Below are 24,809 nucleotides of genomic sequence, written 5' to 3'. Positions count from 1 at the left end.
GAAATACTCTAATAGAACAGTCACCAAGAATTTAAAAAAAACAACACAAAAATTGTCCCAGGGCTCCATACCCATTTTTCAAACCCATCACCATTGAACTGCTGCTGTCAGCTAATCAGCTCACATAATTTCTAAATGACTTCTACTCAATAGTATAATAGATCTGCCAACGGAAATCTAGATTGTTTTAGAACATTTTATGTGTGCTCTATTTTAAGTCTTCGAAAAAAATTTGAAATCTATCAGAGTATTTTAACAAATAGTCAAATAAAGTCTGAAATATGATACTATTATAACTTCTACCTTCCATAATCATTATTGTATCTGTAGATAAGAAGAAAATGGGTAAAAACAAGCCCTTAACTCAGTATATGATATTTAAAACACAAAAGAAGTGAAGTTCATGCAAAAAAGCCAAGCTGTAAGAAGGGTACAGCTTTCAAAAACTTGGTTAAAAAAGTTGTGCAATCAAAAGTGATAGCCAAGAAATGGCTGCAATGATGTTCATAAAATTTACATCATTGAGCTATTCTTGGCCGCCACCTTGATTTCACAACTTTTTCAACCAAGCTTTTGAAGGGTGCACCCTTTTTTACAGCTTTTTGTATGGACATATATTATGAACTCTTGATTATAGTGTTTTTGTCAAATTTAATAGCAATATGTCATTTAAGGTTTTCTTCTGCCATGTACAAAATGTGATCCAACTATGCACACTCAACTACCTAAATTAGGTATAGCATCCTCCACATCTTCAGGTACAAATTCAATGTCTGAATTGCAATAACTGGTGTTGCAAAAACAGCTAAATACAGAAGGTACTTGAAGACTTCTAGCAGCCTGACAGCTTGTTGGAAGATTATCATTATTCCTAACTGGTACACATCCACTGTATGTGATTTCTGGTTCATTGTCATTGATGCTGGTAAATGTAGTTGTACACACAAAGCTAAGATTGGCTCTGTGTGAGTACTGTGTAATGCATGTTATATTCCCAGTTGAACAATAAGTCTCATTAAAACACAAGTGTTGTCCACATGTCAGAAAATCTAAAAAGTAATGCATACATTTACTATACAAACTGTACATACATTAATACATACATTAATACATACATACAAACACAAATATGTATGTATGTACCTTAGAGTGCAGTCAATAATTACACACATATGTCATGTAAGTAAATTATTGTCATCAAAGCCTGAGACTAAATAAAGAGAGCCTTTATGAGAAATAATATAAAAGGAAGATGATACTGGAATTTAAGATTCTGTGTTGTACCAGTAAAGAACATAGCTGATTATAAAGTATATATACTCAGTATATTATCAATAGCCTACCCGATTCAACAGATGGCTAAAAGATTGGAATTATAATCTCAATTAGGTACTATATATGTGCTACATGTGGATGCAAGACTGCTTGTGATAAAACAGATTTATAGATATTCCATGATCAGTATAGTTGCAAGTCCACGTGCAGTCATCAACCAAATAACCACATTAGCATTATATGGTGATAGGCAGGTAACCAGTTTCACTTCCAAGGCCTGCTCTTTTGAGTTCTTAATCAACAGTACAGCAGCACTACTGTATTAAAAGGTTATGTCCTAAGATCGCTAATCATACAGTACGATAGTACTGCAGGAATCATGAAGGTTTGGGCTTTTCTTTCCAAAAATATCACCCCAAAACCAGCCTTACAACACCTTCATGGCGCCTTGGCAGTATTGGTTAGATATAACCAAGCCCAAAAGTTTCTTCATTGTAACCCAAAACACTTCCAAAACATTGCTACAAAGTTTTAATCTTTTTATTTAATATTGACTGACTGCCTGACTGATTGACTGCCAGACAGATGTCTTCAGACAAGCGTATCTCGACAACTAAGGCTACAAGCTTGATTTTTTCACTGTTCGACATTGCTTCAGCTTGACAGGTGCCTTTCAACATAACTGCAGTACGTACAATGCATGCTTCATGTGTCCTCTTTAATGATACCAGAGTGTGGCCATGTGTGAAGTATGCAAGTTGTTAATATTAATCAGATAATACATAAGTATAGACATATTAAAAATTAAAAATTTAAAATAAGAAATAGGGATCGCTGAAAAAAGCCACAAAACAAGAAGGGATCGCTGGGGTGGTAATGTAAACCACAAATCCCTATTTTGACCTTTTATAGAGAGTCAAAATAGGGATTTGTGGTTTACATTACCACCCCAGCGATCCCTTCTTGTTTTGTGGCTTTTTTCAGCGATCCCTATTTCTTATTTTAAATTTTAAATTTTTAATATGTCTAGTTTGTGTACTTTTTTCCAAATCCATTTATGGATTATAGGTTAATTGGCACATTAGTGTAGTAAGCTAACAGAGACTCCTTGGTTTAAAAGGCTAACTCATTAGATATGTTAATGCAATATTAATTTTGTAATCTATGATAAAGACTGTATTTTCATCCTGATTCATTTGTACACACACAAAATATAAGGCAGGATACATTAATTCCTAGTCTATACTCAGTGTTTGAGCCATTATCGTCACACTTTGTGCCATCGCTGAAAACACACTGCTATATGCGCTACATGTACCTACCTGTCAGAAGAATTACTGATTGTGCACCTATCATACAGGAGACAGTGTTGATGGCAGCACAGGAGACTTGAAGAAGAACAAGATGTCTTAGGTGTTTATTCTAACAGAAGGACAAGAATGAAACTCTATGATACAAGTTATAAGAATGGTAACTGTTAGTGTTATAATTCCTGTAGAGTCCAATTTTTTTTCATAAATTTTCACATGATATAACGATGCATACATCAAGCATGTACATTATAGGTGTAGAGTTGTCTAGCATAATAGGTAGTGAAGCGATAGCTATACATTGTAGCTGTAGTGCTATTATCGTAGTGATGACGCTTTACAACACCTTTGTATAAATGCATGTATGAACAGGGCTGAATACAGCAGCAACATTGTGAGTTGGTATTAATCAAGCTAAATAGGAGATGGCTAGGCTTGGCTGAAAAGTCTTCCTATGCCAGTGTCTGCATGTACAAATCACAATGTCACACTACCAGTGGCCAGTGATGTAGCCAGTCTTACATGATTACCAGGGATTTGGCAGTCATTACTCATACATGCAAGAGTACTTTAAACTGGCATATTGAGTTCTAATTGCCAGGACTTAGACTGGGCTCTAGCCCTGGAAAGCCTAGGTGTAGCCTGCTAGCAACAGTGTGTCACAAAGTGGAACACCATAGGTATATAGCCAGCAAAGTCTGGTTAGCATGCATGTGGTCATGGCTAAATGTTTGCAACTGTCAATGTCACTAGCTGATCGGAGAGTGTGCTAGAATATGTACACAGTAGCTAGTTACAGTGACATAAGCACAGTAGCACACAATCCTCCCATATAAGACTGTCAGGCTTCACACTCTGTAAGTTGTTTATGACATGGATACCATATGGGAGGGTTGTTGATGATATGTGGTTAGACCACAAAATATTTTTAAATGGTAGGGATGTAATAAACACCCCACCCAACCTTTTTTGCGTGTGAAAAGCAGCCATGATATCAGCTGTTTATCTTCCATCTATAATGGACAAACAAAGCACTCACTGTGATGGCTAGGAAGAAGAATAAACTGGATGCCTTGCATGCGCTTGAACGACTTTTCGTAGCGAAGACAGATAGCTCACTAGAGACCCTATTATGGTGATCTTGTAAGGTAAAAGAGTGCTGCACAACTTCAATCTGCCATCTATTAACGTTAGTCGAACAATACGCATCCCTGAGCACACAAGATCCCATAATTTTGTTCTTCTACGGCTTCTTCCGTATACGGAACAGCAGGAAGAACTTAGAAATTTATCAAGGTGGAGGCCGGTTAGCGATCTGTGAAGTACGGGTTAATTAATGGGTCATGGACACGCGGAAGGACTCAGTGAGTAAGGCTGTGTAGTTTTTATCGCGAAAAAATGGAAACCTTGGGCTGCACGAGTGAAACAAAATAATAATAATATGAATAATATGAACAATTCGCGTAAAATTTGCAACTTTTGAATGTTTCTAAATTTTGTCTAGACCATTTTTACTGCTATATCACAATTTTTCTGAGTTCAGTGCTTGATAATAAGCCTTCTGAGGGTTATTTTATGCTCGAGTTTGCTTTCTAAGGCTGGTTTTAGGTGACTGCTCTATTAGGATTTTCAAAAATTCCACTGCGATCCCTATTATGAACCCACTATCGTAGTTCATGATAAATGTGAACTATGTTCTGTATCCCATTTCTCTTTGCTGACAGTGCAGTGCAAGGTGTCAATTCATGGTAGTGACACGTGATGGCTACACTTGTGGAGAATTGTCCGATTTTTCCGTTATGACTAGATTGATCACAGAGGTCCTTCTTGTAGAATTCTTCATTTATAATGCTGTGCAACGGGCTGCACACAGCTGAAATCAAAGCGTCATGGCCACTTTGCTATTTCAGTATTTGAATAGTTGGGATATGCATTCAGATGAAAAAATAAGCCTGGCATCATTCTTTATTCAAATGTGGCATGTGCGATTCACCAGTCAAAATAATGTTAGAACAAACAAGTACAAGGAAAAATTAGGAAATTTAAGCTTGATTAGAGATCAAAGAAATAAAAGTCAGAGAGGTCACCTACACCTGCATGAAGATATACTAGGAACATTTAATCCCCGGGTGTAGACTGAAGTAGGGGTTAAATGTCCACTAGTATATCTTCATGCAGGTCTAGGTGACCTCCCTTGTTTCACTATTTTGAATTTTTTTGATCCCTAATTGAATTTAAAATTCCTATTTAAAAAAAATTTAGTTTTGTTTATATATGCTTAAATAACTTATGAATTTTAATTGATAGAAATGTCATATTATGATTATGATTAAAGTACTTGGTAAAGGCAGAGCCTGTATACCAGAAGGCCTTATAAAGGCCTAAGATGTTTATATTAACTTCATATGTACCATATATCCTCACCAGCTGGAGGGCCTATACATATGTAGTACACAGGTTCAACAGTGCCCACTGTCAAAAAGCTGTGCATGAACTCCATACCACCAATTGTATGTAATTATTCAGTTGCACTTTACCTATCAAACAGTACTACTGTACTGTTTAAGTAGGGATCCCCTAAAATGATGCACGCCACATAAAATTATGCCTTTAAAATCATCCTAAGACATCTTACGCCACAAAAATCACCTTTACGAAATAATAATAGTCCATCTAACATGAAATACAGCATTAAAAATAAGAAAACACTTACTGGTGACTGGATATAGAATTTTTTTTAAAATCTCCAAAACTTGAAATTTCGTCTCACTCACTCACTCACTCACTCACTCACTCACTCACTCACTCACTCACTCACTCACTCACTCACTCACTCACTCACTCACTCACTCACTCACTCACTCACTCACTCACTCACTCACTCACTCACTCACTCACTCACTCACTCACTCACTCACTCACTCACTCACTCACTCACTCACCACAGTCGCAAGCCTAGAGTCCAAATGAAGCAGTGTACGGTCACCATTTTACGCCACAACAACTCATCGGTGGGATGTGCCTTTTGGGGTTCCGAAGAGTGTATGCCCTGTGCGCCTTGTCTTTCCTTTTATCTTCAATTAGGTTGGTTGTCTTCATTGAAACCATACTGAGGCGTTAATTTTCCATATCAACACTTTTCTGTAGACACCACAAAATTATTTCAGAAAGTGCTTATGCTGCTGACAGAGTGGGGCGCTTATAATTTCAAGTGTTGCACGTGAAACATTAAGGCTGCTGAGTTATCACTTTGACTTTTGTCAACACCTGGACTGCAATTGATGAAGAGATTTGTTACTTAATAGACGGACTGATACTTGACGGCTTGTTCCTCTGAACACACTGACTCAGCCATTCAGTGCCAGACAGCGAGATCAGTGAGTGATTGGATAGGATAGTACTTGAGTAGAAATTGTATTACTTCATCCTGTTAGTCGAGACTAACCTCCAGACAACTGAAACGGCTTGTTTGTTTGAACAACTTCCAGCCCGGGTGAATAGAACGCAGATCATCGTACTGAGACAGGTCATAGATCTGAGCACCACTGCTACTAGCTACGATCAAAGGTAAGCTATGCACGCTACTACGGGCCTATGTGCTTCCAATTTTGACACAGTACATACTTTAATAAGCTGTACAGGAACTTAATAGCTAGCTCACAAGTTATACTGTAACTAGCTGTGCTACAACAAAAAACTAAACAAACTAGTATTTTTTTAAATTGTTAAAGATGAAGTAGGGATCTATGCAATAAAAAGTAGTGAAACAAGAGATGAATGATGGTGTTACAGCATAGCTCAATGGGAAAGTCCCTACTTTGGCATGTTAGCTATAATTTTGCTCAATGCCAAAGTAGGGATTTTCCCACCGAGCTATGCTGTAATACCATCATTCATCTCTTGTTTCATTACTTTTTATTGCATAGATCTCTACTTCATTTTTAAATTAACGATTTTTAAAAAATACTAGTAATCTATATACAGTAAATTTAAGCTCAGCAGCTCAGTTGTAAAACAGTATAATATATCGTAATGTACCATTTGAATAAGATGCACATTACTAGAAGCCAAACAAAGCAGCACATGGCCAACATATTACGTCACAGTAATAAACTCATGAGTGGCTGTGCCTTTTCCTGGTTCTGCCTTTCCTCTTATCTTCAATTGCACGTGGTCATCTTCTTGTTCATGCAAAGAAACTATACCAAGGTGGTATATTTCTGTATTTACACTTTCCTTAGAAGAGTGTATTTATTATTTTTTACTATCTTATGATTTGTAGTACTGTACTTCGTTTTGATGAAGCAGAAGGTCCTTCTGGGCTTGATGCTCACAGCTGGCAACATTTGTGTATATTCTTACCCTTCCACGATGCATCCACTGATCTGAGCGCATTGGTTTCCAGGAAATTGCTTAAACATCTAGAAGCATTGCAACCCCTTTTAAATATACATTTATAGCTTTTGATAAGAATTCTGAGATTTTCCATATCGGAATTAGGGAGGTTTCATGGCCAAGTCCATTCTCCAGGTACTGAATTTGATGTTTTTTCTCTGTCTCTATAAATGTGCTGGTCAGTGAAGAGGTTGTGAAGTGGAAACTGATGGGAGATTTTGGTGGATAATCATACTGAAGGAGGCTTAACTCTCTCAATAGACATGCTGCTCTCTTAAACATGTTTCACCTGTGATCACCAATTGCAACTACTATCACCAACACCTATCAGAATGCTGCTGCTCTGTTTATTGGGTAACACACTTTGGCAGGTATGGTATGCAGATGATACCACAATGGGTGGTAGTATTGTACACACGTGACAGAAGTGGAATTATTTCTCACTATTAAGCTATTTTACGAATGCTAAGAAAACTTGGTTAGTTGCAGAGAACATGTTTTTGCTGGAACAGGTGCTGTAACAGGTATACAGGTTACTTTGACTGGTTGCCCGCTGCACTTAAGTCAGTGCAGTTTGTATAGGAGTACACTTAGTTTAATCAAAATGGACATTACTCCTTTGCACCATCCCTGAAATTGCTGAATCTTTCCTCCCTTTAGAATGCACAATTCTTACCACATTTAGATCCCCATCCATCTAATGGTGTTGAGCAATCCCTGTTTGCTTTTCCAGCCCATTGGGAAGCCTTGGTATCTTTAATCCCGGTGAGATCACATCCGCCACCTACCAGTTTTCTAGACAAACGGCTGGTCCCATCATCCAGTGCATTTACAGCAGTCTTCCATTCTCTCACATCACAGTTTAGATCAGCAGCAAGTCATATTAGTGAACTGTTTAAGAACAAGCAAAGGCACTTACTGATGCTGCCAAGTCTATTTGTGTTCATCTGAACTTCAATAAGCTATTGACTACTTGCAGGAGAGAGGCTCTTCTTCCTGGCACAGTGCTCTTCCATTGAGCAGCATGGGTTTGTTCTGCACAAAGGTTCTTTCACAGATGCTCTTTGTTTGTGGTATGGTTGGACACCACTGAGATTCATATCTCACTGCCTTTGTGATAGTGATTCTTTAACTTTTCATGCATTAAGCTGCTCTCATGGCACCTTTCCTACCATCTGACACAATGATATCTACCACTTTACTGCATTTCTTCTGTTTGAAGTTTGTCATGATGTTTAGGTTGAACCTCATCTCCAACCACTTACTGGAGAGTATACTTTAAATATAAGACTGCAGTTTGTTATGACAATGTCTGTCTTGATATTAGAGTTGCTAAGTTTTGGGGTGATCACCATAAGTGTGTTTTTTTGATATTCATGTCTTAAGCTCCCTAGCTCCCTCCAACAAGTCATCCACATTGAGTGCTGCATATCATAAACATGAGCAGGAGAAGTGTCGTGCATATGAAGAAAATAGTCCAGGTGGTCACTGGTGTTTTCAACTTCTGAAAGCTGATACCGTAGTGTTCAAATGCCTTACCAATCTCTGTCCACTCGGCAAAACACTTCCTATCTTTCAGTCATGGGCTGGTTGCACTGTCGTTTGAGCTTTGCACATCTGAGATTATCCATCATGTGTACTGGTAGTTCCAGATCAAGCTCTGGACACCCTGTTTTCCTGTTTGAATCCAGAGTGTCCACTGTTTGCGATCCCCCTTCCCAGTAGGTCTATAAGTCTTCGTAGCTTTCTATTCTGTAGGGTTGTTTCTTTTTTAGGTTTTACTAAAATGTTCCCTTCTAAAGTTCTATATGGATGTGTGGAAGTGTCATTTGAGCTTGTTAATTAAAAAAAACTGTATAGAGTTCAGCTACAAACAAGTCACCGTGTAGAGAGTTCAGCAGTATGCCAAAAGGCTCATCTCAGGATGAAGTGACATCGAACAGCGAAAAAATCAAGCCCGTAGCCTTAGCCGCTATTGAGTTACGCTTGTCTGAAGGTATCAGGCAGGCAGGCAGGCAGGCAGGCAGGCAGGCAGGCAGGCAGGCAGGCAGGCAGGCAGGCAGGCAGGCAGGCAGGCAGGCAGGCAGGCAGGCAGGCAGGCAGGCAGGCAGGCAGGCAGGCAGGCAGGCAGGCAGGCAGGCAGGCAGGCAGGCAGGCAGGCAGGCAGGCAGGCAGGCAGGCAGGCAGGCAGGCAGGCAGGCAGGCAGGCAGGCAGGCAGGCAGGCAGGCAGGCAGGCAGGCAGGCAGGCAGGCAGGCAGGCAGGCAGGCAGGCAGGCAGGCAGGCAGGCAGGCAGGCAGGCAGGCAGGCAGGCAGGCAGGCAGGCAGGCAGGCAGGCAGGCAGGCAGGCAGGCAGGCAGGCAGGCAGGCAGGCAGGCAGGCAGGCAGGCAGGCAGGCAGGCAGGCAGGCAGGCAGGCAGTAGAAAATTCCATTGAATAAATTTTTTTTAACATTATGTAGCAATCTACTGGAAGCATTTAGGATCGCACTGAAGACACTTTTGGGCTTGGTATTACCTAACCAATATTGCCAAGGCGTCTGGATAGTATTGTGAAGCTGGCTTTTGAGTGATATTTTTAGCCAGAAATAACCAAACCTCCATGATCCCTAATATACAGTACTATTGTACTCATACAGTACAGTAGTACTGTATATTAGGTAAGTAGGCTTTTTATCACCCTAAAACCAACCTCAATTTCCCTTCATGACAACTTGGCAGCATTGGTAAGCCCAAAAATGTCTTAAGACCAATCCCAAACAAATTTCCATGGAATTTTTAAAATTTTCTATTTAACAGAATTTTATGCTGACTGACTAACTAACTGATGCCTCCAGCCGAGCATAACTCAACAATGGATAAGACCAAGATAAGACTACAGGCTTGATTTCTTCACTGTTTGACATTGCTTCATCCCCGGAAGTACTTTTTGTCAACTGCAGTATGTACAACAGCGTTGAAACCGGGTCGGGTCATCCGGGTCATCCGGGTCAACCGGGTCACATTTTCTCCGGGTCATCCGGGTCTGACCCGGTTTACAAATTATCCGGGTCTGACCCGGATTGGATCACGTGAGAAACGAAATTGATCGTTTGACGACGTGGAACCTATAAACGCTAGTCGCGTAGCTCTTTCGTGAGCCACGCCCACTTATCGCGTTACAAACATACGCTCAGCCACGCCCATTCATTAGTAAGTACAGTCTGTAGCATGAAACTGTGTCCGTTTCTGTCTGCAAGCTTACGTGGGGCCACGCCCACTAATCGATTAATGTATGAGTTGTATATAGTCTAGGTCTAGTCTTGCAGCAGGATAAGTACTTTTGTGAGCCACACCCATTTTAATATATTGGGAAATTGCAATACTAAGTATGTACGAAGCCACACTCAATTGCTGTCTGTAAACTCACAGTAGCTACGTGGAACCAAACCCACTGACTGATTTTAAATTATAAACTTACCGGCTTAGTTATCACATAAGATTTTTAACCCCAATGACTAGAATTGACTGTTATAAATTTTCTTTTTTCCCCTCTGCAATCAATATTTGGAATTCCTTACCCCAACACGTGATTGATTTAACAGAGATTGACCAATTCAAGCACAGCCTAGCTGGACTAGTAACTGTTTAATAATTTATCAATGTGTATATATGGTCTTGTGTATAGTAAATATTGTATAATTATATAAGTTTGTTTTTCTTTTGTAATTGACAGTAGCAATTGTACCCTTTTTTGTGCACCATACTCTTTTGAGGTCTGCACAACAATCAATAATAATAATAATAATAATAACTACTCGTTTACTCAACACGAATCGAACGCTCAAAACGTAGTCTCGCCGCCTGAGTCGCTCGAGAATACCCGAAACATAGCTCTTATCGCGCGCCTCGGTTTAATTTAATCCGGGTCAATCCGGGTCACATCCGGGTCAAATTCGGGTCTGACCCGGATTGCTATCCGGGTCAGTGGGTCATCCGGGTCAGCAGTAGTGACCCGGTTTCAACGCTGATGTACAATACATGCATCATGGACTTGCCTTTGTCTTCCTTTGTGTTCCAGTTCTTTTCACTGACAATACACAAGGTGTTGAATTGTGATAATGCGATGCAGTGGCTATGTTGGCAAATAATCTGTATTTTCTGTAGTGACTGGAATGATTGCAGACGCTTCTTGTACTGTTCTTCATTTGCAATGCTGTATAACAGGCAAACCATAACTGAAAACAAAGCATAATGGTCATCTCCCTTTCTGTTACATAATTGATTATTGTGGAGCTCACTATGATGCAACTTAAAACTCCTTATTTTCCCTTCTGCTTGTATATATGTTTAAAGTTACTCTGTAGACAGTACAAGGCACCCTGTATAAAGTTCAGTTACATTAAAAGTCATCCTGTAGAGTTTAGCTATACATAAATTGAACTCTCTACATGACAACTGGTTGTGCAACGCATGTAGCTGAATTCTCTACATGGCAACTTGTACTGTCTACGGAGTGACTTGAAACATATGTATAGCTGAACTCTACAGGTCGACTTCACTTGTAGTGTAACTGAACTCTCTACAGGGTTGTCTACAGAGTGATGCCTCGAGTCAGCTAAGAGGTGTGCAGCTATAAGGGGTGAAGTCATCTCGCTTACTGTTAAGTAACAGCTAGATTGTTAAGAGGTATGGTCTCCATACTCTATCACTATTAGTCCACCTAGATCTTTAATTGATGGGCGTAGTCGCAAACCTATCGTGAACAGGATCTCATTTGCGAACTAACAGATATCTAACTAGTATATTGCCGGGACTGAAGCGCTTCTGAAGTCCAGCTCTGAAAACATTCTGTGGCGTCTATATATGTTTTTGAAAGAAAGTGTTGATATGGAAAATTAACACCTCGATATGTTGATGAAGAAGAAGACAAGCAGCCTGATTGAAGATAAAGAAAAACAAGGCAGAGGGCCTACACTCGTCGGAATCCCAAAAGGCACATCCCACTGGTGATTTTGTTGTTGTGGCATAAAATGGTGAATGTGCGCTGCTTCATTTGGCCTCTAGCCTTGTGACTATGGTCAGTGAGGCAGTGAGGCAGCAGGGGCAGATCTAGAAATTTTCAGAGGGTGTTTCTGGTTCTCTGGAATTGCAATGTCAGCCAAGCTGCAAGTTGAAGACCAAAAAAAAAAAAGTCACTGCATAGTTTTGAACGCTATGAAGGTGATTTCAAAGGCAAAAGTATGAAGTTTAGCCAATAGAAAAAGCCATAATATAATACAGTATGTATCACCCAGACAGAATCGTAGGGGAGTGCGCTATTTCAGAGGGGGTTTCTGGAAACTCCAGAACCCCCTAAAACCGCCCCTGGGAAGTGAGACAAAAATTTGAGTTTTGGCAATTTTTTAAAATTCTATATCTGGCCACCTGTAAGTGTTTTGTCATATTTTGTATATTATATGGACTAGTACTATAGTGACTTTTGTCATGTAAAATGTCTCTAGGGTAATTTTTAAGGCGGAATTTTGGGCGGCGCATGAAATTTTCACTGTGATTCCTACTTGATAACTGCAAGAGCACTTGCACAACAGTACATCGTGTATATTACTTGTAGCATGCTAGTCAATCCTCTACACATGCACCTATAAATGGATAAGCGCTACACAAAGACCATGTCTGGGCCTGGAAGCGATGACTACTGTACAGAACGGTGTTAGATATGAAAATTAACTGTAAAAGTGTATTTTGAAAATGTCCCTGTCCGTGTCTGCATCTGCCCTTATCCGCCTTTTCCAACTACCTGCTCAGGTGAATGCAAACCAACTATATATGTAATAGTTATACCACGGGCACGAGTGCTTTGCACCTGATATATATGCACAAGCACGAGGGCCGTAGGCCCGAGTGTGAGTGCATATATACAGGCAAAGCACGAGTGCCCATGGTATAACTAATATGTTCTACTTTAGCATGTAGACTCACCTAATTGGCAAAATCTTTAGTTGCTATACCATTCTCTTATATAGGGAACCAAGTAAGCTGTGATTGTGGAATTGAATTTTGCCATACAAACTGTGATTGTGGGATTCAATTTTAATACATCAAACAGTAGTTTGATTTTATTATTGCTAATATAGCAATTTTAAGTTAATTATGCTACTTTAATTGCTACATTTACAAAAGTAAAAAATAAACTACTGTTGATGTATTAAAATTGAATCCCACAATCACAGGTTGTTTGGCAAAATTCAATCCCACAATCACAGCTTGCTTGATTCCCTATATAAGAGAAGAGGATAACAGTATAACATCAAAGAAATCTGATGATTTCTGGATATAGTGTGCACTCCTATTAGGTGTGCAATGTCTCAATATTGCACTGGTGACAAGGGAAGCCATCATGTGCTACTGCCAAATCAACACCTTGTGCTGTCAGCAAAGATGAATGGGGACACAAAGGAGGACACTGGTAAGTCCACAAAGAATGCGTTGTATGTACTGCAGTATGCCAAAAGGCACATGTCCAGCTGAAGCGATGTTGAACAGTGAAAAAATCAAGCCCGTAGCCTTAGTCATTATTGAGTTACATTTGTCTGAAGGCATCAGTCAGTCACTAGAAAATTCCATTAATAATTTTTTTTAAAATTAGCAACTTGTTGAAAGCATTTCTGGTCAACCTGAAGGCTCGTTTTACCTAGCCAATACTGTCTCATCGTCATCAGGGAAGAGTGAGGCTGGCTTTTGGGTAACGTTTTTTCATGTGCCACTTGTGGTCTCTACTATACAGTACTATCGTACATACATACATACATACATACATACATACATACATACATACATACATACATACATACATACATACATACATACATACATACATACATACATACATACATACATACATACATACATACATACATACATACATACATACATACATACATACATACATACATACATACATACATACATACATACATACATAGAGTAAATTTAAGCTCAGCAGCTCAGTTGTAAAACAGTATTTAGGTATAATATACCACCGTCACAGCTTGAATAAGATGTACATTACTTTACTGGTCATTATTATAACCAGGAGGATAAAGGAATGGTTGCCATAGTTGCAGCACCTTATATAGTTTAATTACAGTGTAATTACAGTGCTCAACAGCAGTGACAGGCAAATAGATTATATACAGTGTTTTGCATGATGAAACTCTACTTAACTTATTGACAGAAATATCATACCATCATCTTGGTCAATTGGAAAATCTCTAACAGGGCCATCTGTCAAAAAAGTTATGCATGAACTTAGTACCATCAATCATACTTCTACATACAGTAAATTTAAGTTCAGCAGTTTAGTTGTAAAACAGTAATTCATGATAATGAAATAATATACTATCAGCATAGCGTATATTACTAGTCACCATTATGATTATACTAGCCTAGGAGGACAAAGGAGTGGTTGCCATAGTTGCTGCCACACACAGAGTAGTTACAGGGTTAATAACAGCAATAGCAAATAGATTATCAAGAACCAAGATAATAGGTTCATAATAAGAATCACCCATGTTTTTTGCAAAAATCCTAATAACACACACACCTAAAAACCACCTTGAATATTTTTATATCTATTGCAAAGAGTATAGGTCCACTAGTAAGCATCAAGTGAAATGAAAACAGTAAGCGTATTCAACAAAAATTGAAATTTACCATTTTGCTGATATTATCAACAGTATATAATGGTAACCAAGAGTGCCGAATTGCATATTACCCCATGATAAAGATTGCATAGAATTACATGGACATTTCAGTAATTGTTCGTTTATGTGAAATGGAAAATGTGTACATGGAAACAGGTCTTTGTTTGCCAGTTTTCCATGCTACTTAATCAAGTATTCAACAGTTGCTGTACAAAGTAAGTGCAGTAAGGATCCAAGATGACTCCAGAAAAATTTTGAAAGCAGTGACCGAGGGGTACTGTGCTCTAAAAACCATTGACTAAATTTCAAATTTTGAAATACAAGCATGCAAATTTTCACATTTCAAAGTAAATTTCCATATTTTAAAATAATACCTTTTAATAATTATCCTTTTAAAGTCTGTGGGTAAAGCAGCTTTACTAGCTAGGAAACAACAATAGAATGGTTTGCCAGCAGTAATGTCTCTTTCAGTTTAACAGTTGGCCTCTCCACTAACAACACCTGGTGTGTCACTGGTATAGTTTGCCAGGCTGTGGCAAACTTGCTGCCCACAAACTGAGCTGAATTATCTGTAGAAAAGTTTCAACAGAGTAACCTAGCTAGTTATTAGTGATTCACTGGCTTAGCTATTACTGATGAATCATCGTTTGATGTTAGAAATTTCAAGCAATATGTTCCAAACTTCTATATATTTTTAAATTTACAGATACCATTGATGATATTTCCACAAGTGAAGGACCCTTGGCAGTGGCACAGGCAAGGGTGTTGCCAAGTCTTCAGGATTTGCTTGGCAGTGCCAGAACTCTAACATCAGCCAATACCCTTTAACACTGTCATGTTTTCACTTGATTTAGTGGCTGAATTGACAATGGCAGCATAAGTGAACAACTACTAAAGTATCCATTACTTCATGTAATCATTTTATCACAGGCTAATACAACATTTGATACTCTTGGTTAGCATTATTATTCCTATCATGAGCCATGACAGTGGGTTCATAATAGGGATTGCCCATGTTTTTTTTTGCAAGAATCCTAATAGAACACACCTCAGAACTTGAAATAATTATCCTTCTTGTGGTTCTTTGCAATTAGTATAGGGTTATTAGTAAACTAGTGCAATTTAATTATGTACGATTCCAACAATGAAAAGTAATAGATTTGTCTTAAATATGTTATCAATAGCTACAGTTTTGCTGTAGAAAACAAGACATAGAAACCATGCCCCTTAATCTATTGTATAGCTCACTTGAGATAAGCGGATACTCTAATAAAGCAGTCACAACCACACCTGCTATGCTATAAAAAAAATGTTAACAAACTTGTGCAATTATAAGTGAAGTAAGGTTCCAGCATAGTGAAACAAGAAATATGAATTATGGTAGCTACAATATAGCTATATGAGGAAAATCCCTACATTGGCATGTTACCACAATCATCTGTTCAATGACAAAGTAGGGATTTCCCATATATAGCTAATTTGTAATAGCTAATTTGTAATAGCTACCATTATCCATATTAATTTTCTTGTTTCACTAGGAGAAATTTAGGGAGGTGGATAAATAGCAGCAGTGACACAATGGTAAGGAATTTAGGAGTTATATAGGACAAGATCCCCAATTGAATCCAGGCCAAATCTTTTCAAGGTATGTATTTTGTGTAAGTTTTTTCATTTTGATTGACTGTTCTATTGGAACATTGTTCGCTACACATTTTTTGGACCGCAGTTATTATTTTTCTACTTGTTACTGCAAAAATTATGAGCTACAATGCTACAGACTGCTTTCCACATACTTCTAGAAGTGGTTGACCCTGTAGGCATGACCAAGAATTGCGTTTGTAATTTAATAACTTAGCAGTATGTTGACACAATTCAAAAAAATAAATGTGCTGTATTATGCTCTTTGTATACCCTCCAAATTTGAAGTGGATCAAATAAAGCATGTGCAAGCTATAAAAATTTTTCTAAAATGTGCAAAAAGGAAAAGAATTATATATGCTACACCGAACAAAACAGTTGTTTCTGTATAGTATGCAATTTTATCATTTGTTTACTACAGATAAAATGGATTAGCCTATCATAATATGTACACTGTGCAGCAATAATACCTGATAAATTATAGCCACTGTTACAGTAGTCTTGTGTACAGCAACAAGATGTATCTTGAAAAGATGCAGCGGTACAGATACTAGGATTATTTGTAGCACAAGGAGAAAGATGGCAAATATATCTGTCAGTTTCATTCAGGTCTACTGCACAATTTCCATATGATGCTGGCATATTATTCTCAATGGCTTTTGTGGTACAGTTTTGAACACATAATGTCTGATTGGCAGGACAATCCTCAGAAGAAAAACAGATAGCTCCATCTCCAACACTGAGTGCAGTGAAAAGCACACAGAAGAGAAGTATTTTGACCTGTAGAAGTCAAGAACAAGAGTAATGCTATCTGTACTGTTCATACCATCATACAGTGAAACCTCTATATTCCGACACTCATTGGGGTAAGAGAATTATGTCGGATTAGCAAGGAGATTGGATTATTGAGGCAGTTTATAAAGTCTTTTTGGTATAAAAGACAATGTCAGATTATAGAGGTATTCTGGACTACAGAGGTATCTGAATAGAGAGGTTTCAGTGTATACTTGTAGTACAACTAAACATTACTCAATAACTCTATTAACAAGTATACAATATGTACCATAATTTTTGCCATACCCATAGTCCCATACATTCATGTCTTTACAGACCATCCGACCTATGCAAATACCCATCTTATAGGAGAGTGGAGACACTGGCTCCTTGGTAAACAAATACAGTTTAGGAGAAAATTAATACCATCATTGGTTTGTAGCATTAAATTTTTCCTATTCATAAGATAATTTGACAGCTAATTGTTATAGTTTTAATAAATCGTACATGAGGGCCGCTCCCAGATTCCACTTCACACTATACTAAGGTTTCTGGTTATATAAACTGCAGACAGACAGATGTGGGCTAACAATAGAGCTGGACTACGTAGTAGTAAGAAATGATGCAATCATAAGATGACAACTGACTCTCAACTAACATTTTAAATTGTACAGTGACAATAAGCAGATCTACCAGCCAGTTCATGCACAGTAATGTTTTGTGTGTGTGTGTGTGTGTGCGAGTGCGTGTATGCGTGCGGTGTGTGTGTAATTATATCATCATCCTATGGAAATGGTGAGTTCTTGGAAACTGTCACTTTCATTAAAATCAGACCACTCTTATATGGTTGGCTGGTCATGTATGAATACACTGTGCAAATAACTATTCAAGCATGCAGTAGTAGTGATAGTATATGGGAAGTTATCACAGTTAGAAACACTATAGCTAGACGAAGAAAAAGTCAAGCCAGTTGCCATACTATGTTTCATACTGCATTTCTAGGCATACATATAATGGATTAAATTTTACAACCACTAATTATAGTTAGTGGTCACAGTTCCATGTAAACCCACGGGCAGCAAAGCACATTTCCTGTAAGTGAGAATGACTTCATTATGCCTATACAGACAATAAAACACTGGTGTGGATCCACGTAAACTTACAGACAGAAACACATCTCCAATAAGTGGTGGGTCCATGAAAGAAACTGGTATATGCTGGATGTTTACACTTTCACGTCGTCAACTAATTACATAGCATGCTTGACCCAGACAACTGTGACCCAGCTCAGCTTCTATCAGATTATAGTCAAAAGTATATATAGGAATTCCAGTATCCAATATTTTTTTTTGTTTAAAAATATTCTCAACAACACACATTTAGCTCACACTAACTCAAATTATAATAAAACACTTCAAAGTTGGCATAACACAATCCATTGTGACACCTCCACTTTATTTGTTTACTTTTACAATTTGCTAGTTTACAACTAGCAAATTTAACAACTATAATAAAAGTATAAGTGGAGGTGTAAATTGCTGATCCTTGTTACTTCAGATAGCCATGCACCATACACCTTTGTATTGACAAATGTGAATTCGGTAAAACGTTAGGATACAAAGATTGCTGAGATTCAACAAACCTATGCAAACTTACCGGCAGCTATGAATAACTGGGATTTCAAGTTACTAGATGGCACTCTAATTCAGCTGTGAATGTATTAGTATAGTCCTGGAAAAAGTACCTTTTTTAAAGCGCTGTTAACTATTCCAACCCAACAAACTATAAACAGTCAACAAACAATACTACAGTCTTTTGACTATAGCTATATAGCTTGAGCATATACCTGTATTATTCTGTGAATGCTATCCCACTTGGGATATGCAAGACTTGAAGGCTCAAAGACTGTGAATTAAAAGTCTATTTTGTTTCAAAATACAAAAACTGGTCACGACTTATCATCCATCATGTCCATGAAGGCAAGCGGCCTGTCAATACCTCCCCCTTGTGATTTTCTTTTCCCTCAGCGCTGGGCATAATCAGTAAACACTGCCTGCCCAGTAATAAATAAATATACATGTAGCATTATATATACAGGCAACTTCCCCACCCTCCCAGAAACTCTTTGAGTCCAAAATACTCCTGATGTACACTGTGATGGCCGAGTGCAACGAAACTGTTGCCCCGGCGGGCAACGAATGACACATCATACCATAGATAGTCGGGTACGTAGTATATAATATCTATGATTCTACCCCGGATTCTACGTACCCTATGATCATACTGACCTGCATGATTCCTGCAAATGAACGGACAACGGCCCTCAAGAGTAATACTATAAATTTAGAAGAGTAGCCTTCCAGGTCACCATCCATAATCCCAGCTCGAGTCGAGGCTCGAGTACTAGTCCCAGCTAGGCTTCTGTTCGTTAAATACTACTCTTAGTAGTATACGCAAGTAAATTTTCGCGGTATGAAATTTTCGCGTTTGTATGCTAAAATGTATTCACGGTTTTATTTTCACGGTTCCATGTCGAAAAAGGAACAAGAACAACAGGGCGGATCTCATGAGTAAGAGGGGAGGGTTGTTTAATAATTTATTTACTTACTAAGCTGCAAGGGGGAGCAAGTTTTATGGCAAAAAGCTCAGCAGCTACATGCATGCATTGTCCAGCACTCATATAATGCACACGATTGATGCTATTGCTATTTCTTTTATATTGCTGTTGGGAATTCGTGATAGTATCAAGAACCCCAAACACTACCATACATGTAAGAACGAGATACTCTATGATAGAGCGGTCAGTGAAATACTCTAATAAAAGAATCACCGCATGTAACACCATAAATAATTATAAAATTCTATGCAGTTGCTTTAAAGGAACATTCATTTGTAAAAAAAAAAATTCTAAGTACACCCATGCATGGGATAGTGCTGCAGATGCAAGTTTTCATGCTATCATATTTGATTTATTTATTTAAATGTTTCAGTTTATAGCATGAAGTGTACATGCATGATCTTATATTGATAGAGCTGTAGGAAATTTAATTTCAAGCTGGTAATGAATATCATTAATAGCAAGGATGCATGTAAGGTTCTGTAGTATAGCTGTACAGTATAGATGTACTTTTTTGCTCACCATTTGATATGTTCTAATAATTGAATAGGTAAGGTTTCAATAAAGCCAAAGAAAACATTAATTGTTACCAGATGAGAGAAATTATATGCAGTAGTTGCTTTTTGTAGTTGACGTTAATGCTATTAGAAATGGTATGACGTACTAAACCTAGTATTTTGTACGCTTTTCCTACAATATGATAATAATGTGGTTCCCATATATGCATGATAAGTTTGATAATATTGTAACTCCTAGATCACGATTAATTTCTGTTTTAGGTATGATGGTAGTTCTGATGGCATTGTAATGGATTTAAAGGACATGGACAGAAGTATGCAATTGTAATCTTAATTGTAATGTTTCAACAGGGAATTAATCTACTCAAGTGAAACACTGAAATCCTGCAAACAAGCAACAAACACATGTATATTATACGCACACTTATAGCTAACTGAACTACATGAGTGTTCATGACTGTCACTGATTACTACAGCTCTTGCATATACTGGGTATTGTATATAGTAATATTAAGGTATATATTACCGCCATCGCTGATCTGTTAGTTGCAATTAAAGCTATATTTTTTATTCTTTAATGAATGATACAAGGCATGTGTGCACTGTTAAAATTGAGGTGGTACCACAGCATTTACATTTTTTTTGAAAATTTTAAGGGGTTTTATTACAGCACTCTGACACCTTAAGTCATACTGGTGTATCTGTAACACCCTTATGATGAAATCCCACAATCAAAACTCTTTTGGTAGTTAGATTATAAGTACATTTTGCAACTCACATAAAAATGTAGAATGACAAGGAAGTAAGTGTATTGTAATCCTGTTGAATTACTGTATTTCACAGGTCAATTGTGTTTCCTAAATAACTATCAATGTTAGTGAAGGAATCAAAGTGACTCGACCCCCATCAAAGCATCGGAAAATTAAAATGAATGCCTAGTGTGTTACCATATAACAACTCACTATAACTATATAACAATCACCTCTTGAACACTTTAGTGCTCCTCTGCAACACCTTGCAAGTGTCACCACAGCACCTTTACAGCTACTCCTAGGGTACTGAAATTTAAACATTAACATGGACAAAGTGTTATGAATACTCCTGAATTTTAACAGTGTGTGTGATTTTGAGATCATCAAGCATACAGTTATATAGGTCAGTTCGATAGCTAAAAGTTTACCATATCATAGTACTAATTGTGCTGTGGAGCACTCAGACTATCAGTATTATTTTGATAAGTTGCAAAATTAATTATAATCATTATCAGTGTCTGGGGACTGCATCCTCAAACCACTGCATCTTACTTGGATCTACTTTCCAGTGGAAACCTCCTTTGAAAAACCCTATGCATGCCCCTGTTCTTGTTAATATTATTATATTTCGTGTGGATGACTGATTGCTTACAGCCTCCAAATAGATGTGCTTTGTATACCACTGCATGTTCCTGCATGGGCACAGGGTAGATTGTGGAAAATGCCAGTCAAATGATTGGGTGGCCAGGGATATGTACAGGAGGTCTATATTGAATCAGGTGAGTAGGGGTAAACTGCCTATAATTACTTAGGTGCAAATAGGCTAATTTGAGGACCTGTGTTTCATTCATACCAAAAATAGACCAGCTTAGAGGGCATGTAGCTATAGGACTTCATATATAATAGTAGGCTCTATGGTCATGAGTATTGTTACAGGCTGGCTGGTTACATGCTACCTATGTAATTACATTTGCCTAAACCTCTACACACACACACACACACACACACACACACACACACACACACACACACACACACACACACACACACACACACACACACACACTGTACAAACACACACACGCGCACATCACAGTGACACAAAACACACACAGCATACACACACAGACTGTAAAAACTGAAATGTCCACAGGACACCAAAATGGACCAATACAGACATCACTGCAATGGTGCAGTCCGTACTTGTGCCCAGAGGACACTTCAGTTCTTACAGTGTTTAATTTTACTGTCACATTCCTTCTATAGGAATGGAAAATATTATTATACTAACTGCAGTACAACTCCTGTCACCATTACAGAGCTCTGAACCTATTTTTTTGTCTCTGTAGAGCCTTCCTATACCATCATGCAGGAAAGGATAGAAGACAATATACCCTGCAGCTGGTCACCACAGAAACACCCTACTATAGCTACCAAGTAGGGGCTCCCACATGCATTCACTTAGTTGCTGTACCTTTATTTCTTCCTACTACCCTGTAGGAGAGGAGGACAAAGGACAATATACCCTGAAACACCCTACCATACCAAATATAGAGGACCAACCATGCACACTTAATTACCTTCATGTTTTCCTAATACCATGTAGGAGAGGACAGCGGATAATGTACCCTGATCACTGCAGAAACAACCTACTGTACCATGCAACCACACCAGACACACTTAGTCACTTTAGTAGCTACCTATACTATCGTGTAGGAGAGGGATAAATAATACAATAAGGAATACTAGGACATTCTACTGTCTTTGTTTTTATTACTATATTAGTAAACATGCATAACTATAATTATGTAATTGGTTTTTACAGCTATTTTGCTAATGGTCTGTCACCTGCTTGTTTCCTGGACAAACTGAATAGATGGCAATTTCTGGCCATTATTTATAGCTAAAAGAATGGAAGGGGGTAATTGGATATATCAGTACAAAATATAACCAGACTAATTTTAACTCAATTAAGGACTATAGTAGAGGTAACTGTATACCACCTTTTTACCACTCACAGCTTTCAACAAACTGCTTCAGCACCATCACATGAATGCATAACCTCTATCATGCTTATGTGTTATACCTATGTTATAATACACTAGTGTATACATATACTGATACTGTATTATTTTACACATCTATATGTGCATAACTGGACCACTCTTTTTTAATACTAATACATGTACTAAAGGCTTTACTTGCATTTTCTAAAGGCTTATAATGGTAAGATTTAACAGTAACCAAAGCTACAATTACCATGCTCCAGTAAGAAAAAACCCCTTTTAAAAGTCTGAATCCACCAGAGTGAAAGGAAATCAGGAGTTTGAAGGGGTGTATGATACATTTTGGCTACACACATTGATAAAGCACTGGCGCTACTCTCAGACTGTTTTATTGGAGTAGTAATGACTGCAATATTAGAGTAACATCAGAGTAGCTGACTGCTGTGTATAAGAATGTCGTATGACAGTGGACCCCATCATTGATAGTCTCAAGTGATTTTGCAGTTAAGAGAGATAAAATGAGTGTTTTGACACTATAAGTATTCGCAATAAATATTTGTTTGCCTGACAAACAGAATTTGGTTTACTAGGTTTAAGAAAAACTGTTCAATCAAGTGATATTATTACGGCTCTTCCAAAAAGGGGGTGCCTTGGAACCCTTTGAACCCCCTGGATAGGCATTGCAGGCACTGATCTAGAAATAAACCAAGGGGGTGGCTGGCTCAGATTTCAAGTTGAGAATCTTGATTGTCTTATATGTAGGGGATGATAGTTTAGGTTTGCTCCATTAAATAACTAAAATAGTGAGAACTATCATCTCCTACTGATCACATACCCCACAGGAATAAACATCACCTTATAAGGTTATAGTGTATATTATACTTTTTTCACTATACTTGCTATTAAACTACCTACTTTAATTTTTGTACAATAACTTTTGTGCAGTCACACTATGCCACAGTTCTGTCCTAGGATGGTTTACTGGCAATTATACCAAAATAACATAATGCAATATTGACTCAGACCCTTATATATTCCTTCAACAACTCCTCTGCATAGTGCATGGTAGCTAATATTGACCATGCATTATCTTAAAATAAATTCATTAATGCATAGTTCTACTACTACTGTAAGATGATATAGATTGGGTAGTGTTGGAATCTGATTGGCAATTGCAGGGATCAGTTTAACTCGCATTGATAAAATATACAACTAAAGCTAAACATAATAACAAAAGAGTGTTAGTGATTAGCACTATAGAATCATTTCAGTAAAACATTGCATGTATGAGTAGCTGCAAGGTCACGCATGGTAGGTGGCTAGCCACCCCATCTACCCCAGCCTCTGCATTGCTGGTTGTGATATTATAGCTATTCTTTGTATATATCTTACAGCTTCTGGAGATTGCACCTCAGACCTCCTGAAATCATACTACTACATTAATTTTATGTTGTGCCTTATGCAGATTCATAATTGCAACTTCAAGACTGGTACTGAATAATGAGCTTCCTTTCAACATGTGATCACTTACAATGTTTATTCAACAAAAACTCAGCCAAAATTGTTACCAAATAAGGCTAAAATGCCAAATTTTTCCTGTGGGGCACATTCAGTTGGTTTGCTTTGCGTCAGTTTTTAGAATTGCCACTGCTAGAGACGGATAAAATGTCTCTTCCACCATGTAGTAATTCTATTCAAAATTCAATCTCAAAAGGCTAATTTTTAATAATTTTCTTGTGGGACATTCCCCCAGACCCTCCTAGTTAGAGCATACTGAATGTGCTTTGACACTTGTTGAGTGACTTCCACTAATACCCCACATGGGATAGTTGCCCATGCAT

At 38.0% G+C, this 24,809-nt stretch overlaps 1 protein-coding gene across 3 annotated transcripts in view; it reads right to left on the bottom strand.

Moving 5' to 3' along the window:
• The window catches only part of LOC136268475 (uncharacterized), a 31,050-nt gene extending 11,533 nt beyond the window's left edge, over positions 1-19,517 (bottom strand). For 2 of the 3 annotated variants that reach the window (XM_066063828.1, XM_066063829.1), the window contains exons 1-4: positions 19,364-19,517; positions 16,772-17,081; positions 14,206-14,244; positions 726-1,049 (exon numbers count right to left, since the gene is read on the bottom strand). In XM_066063828.1, the coding sequence (XP_065919900.1) occupies positions 726-1,049; positions 14,206-14,244; positions 16,772-17,081; positions 19,364-19,450 (760 nt within the window). In that variant the 5' untranslated portion in view covers positions 19,451-19,517. The remainder of the gene's footprint in view (positions 1-725; positions 1,050-14,205; positions 14,245-16,771; positions 17,082-19,363) is intronic. The other variant, XM_066063830.1, reaches the window with a different exon arrangement.
• Positions 19,518-24,809: the final 5,292 nt, after the last annotated feature.

The sequence above is a fragment of the Dysidea avara genome, chromosome 10 (assembly GCF_963678975.1).
Source record: "Dysidea avara chromosome 10, odDysAvar1.4, whole genome shotgun sequence".
In the NCBI taxonomy this organism is placed as follows: domain Eukaryota; kingdom Metazoa; phylum Porifera; class Demospongiae; order Dictyoceratida; family Dysideidae; genus Dysidea; species Dysidea avara.
This window is presented reverse-complemented; position numbering and strand designations above follow the sequence as displayed.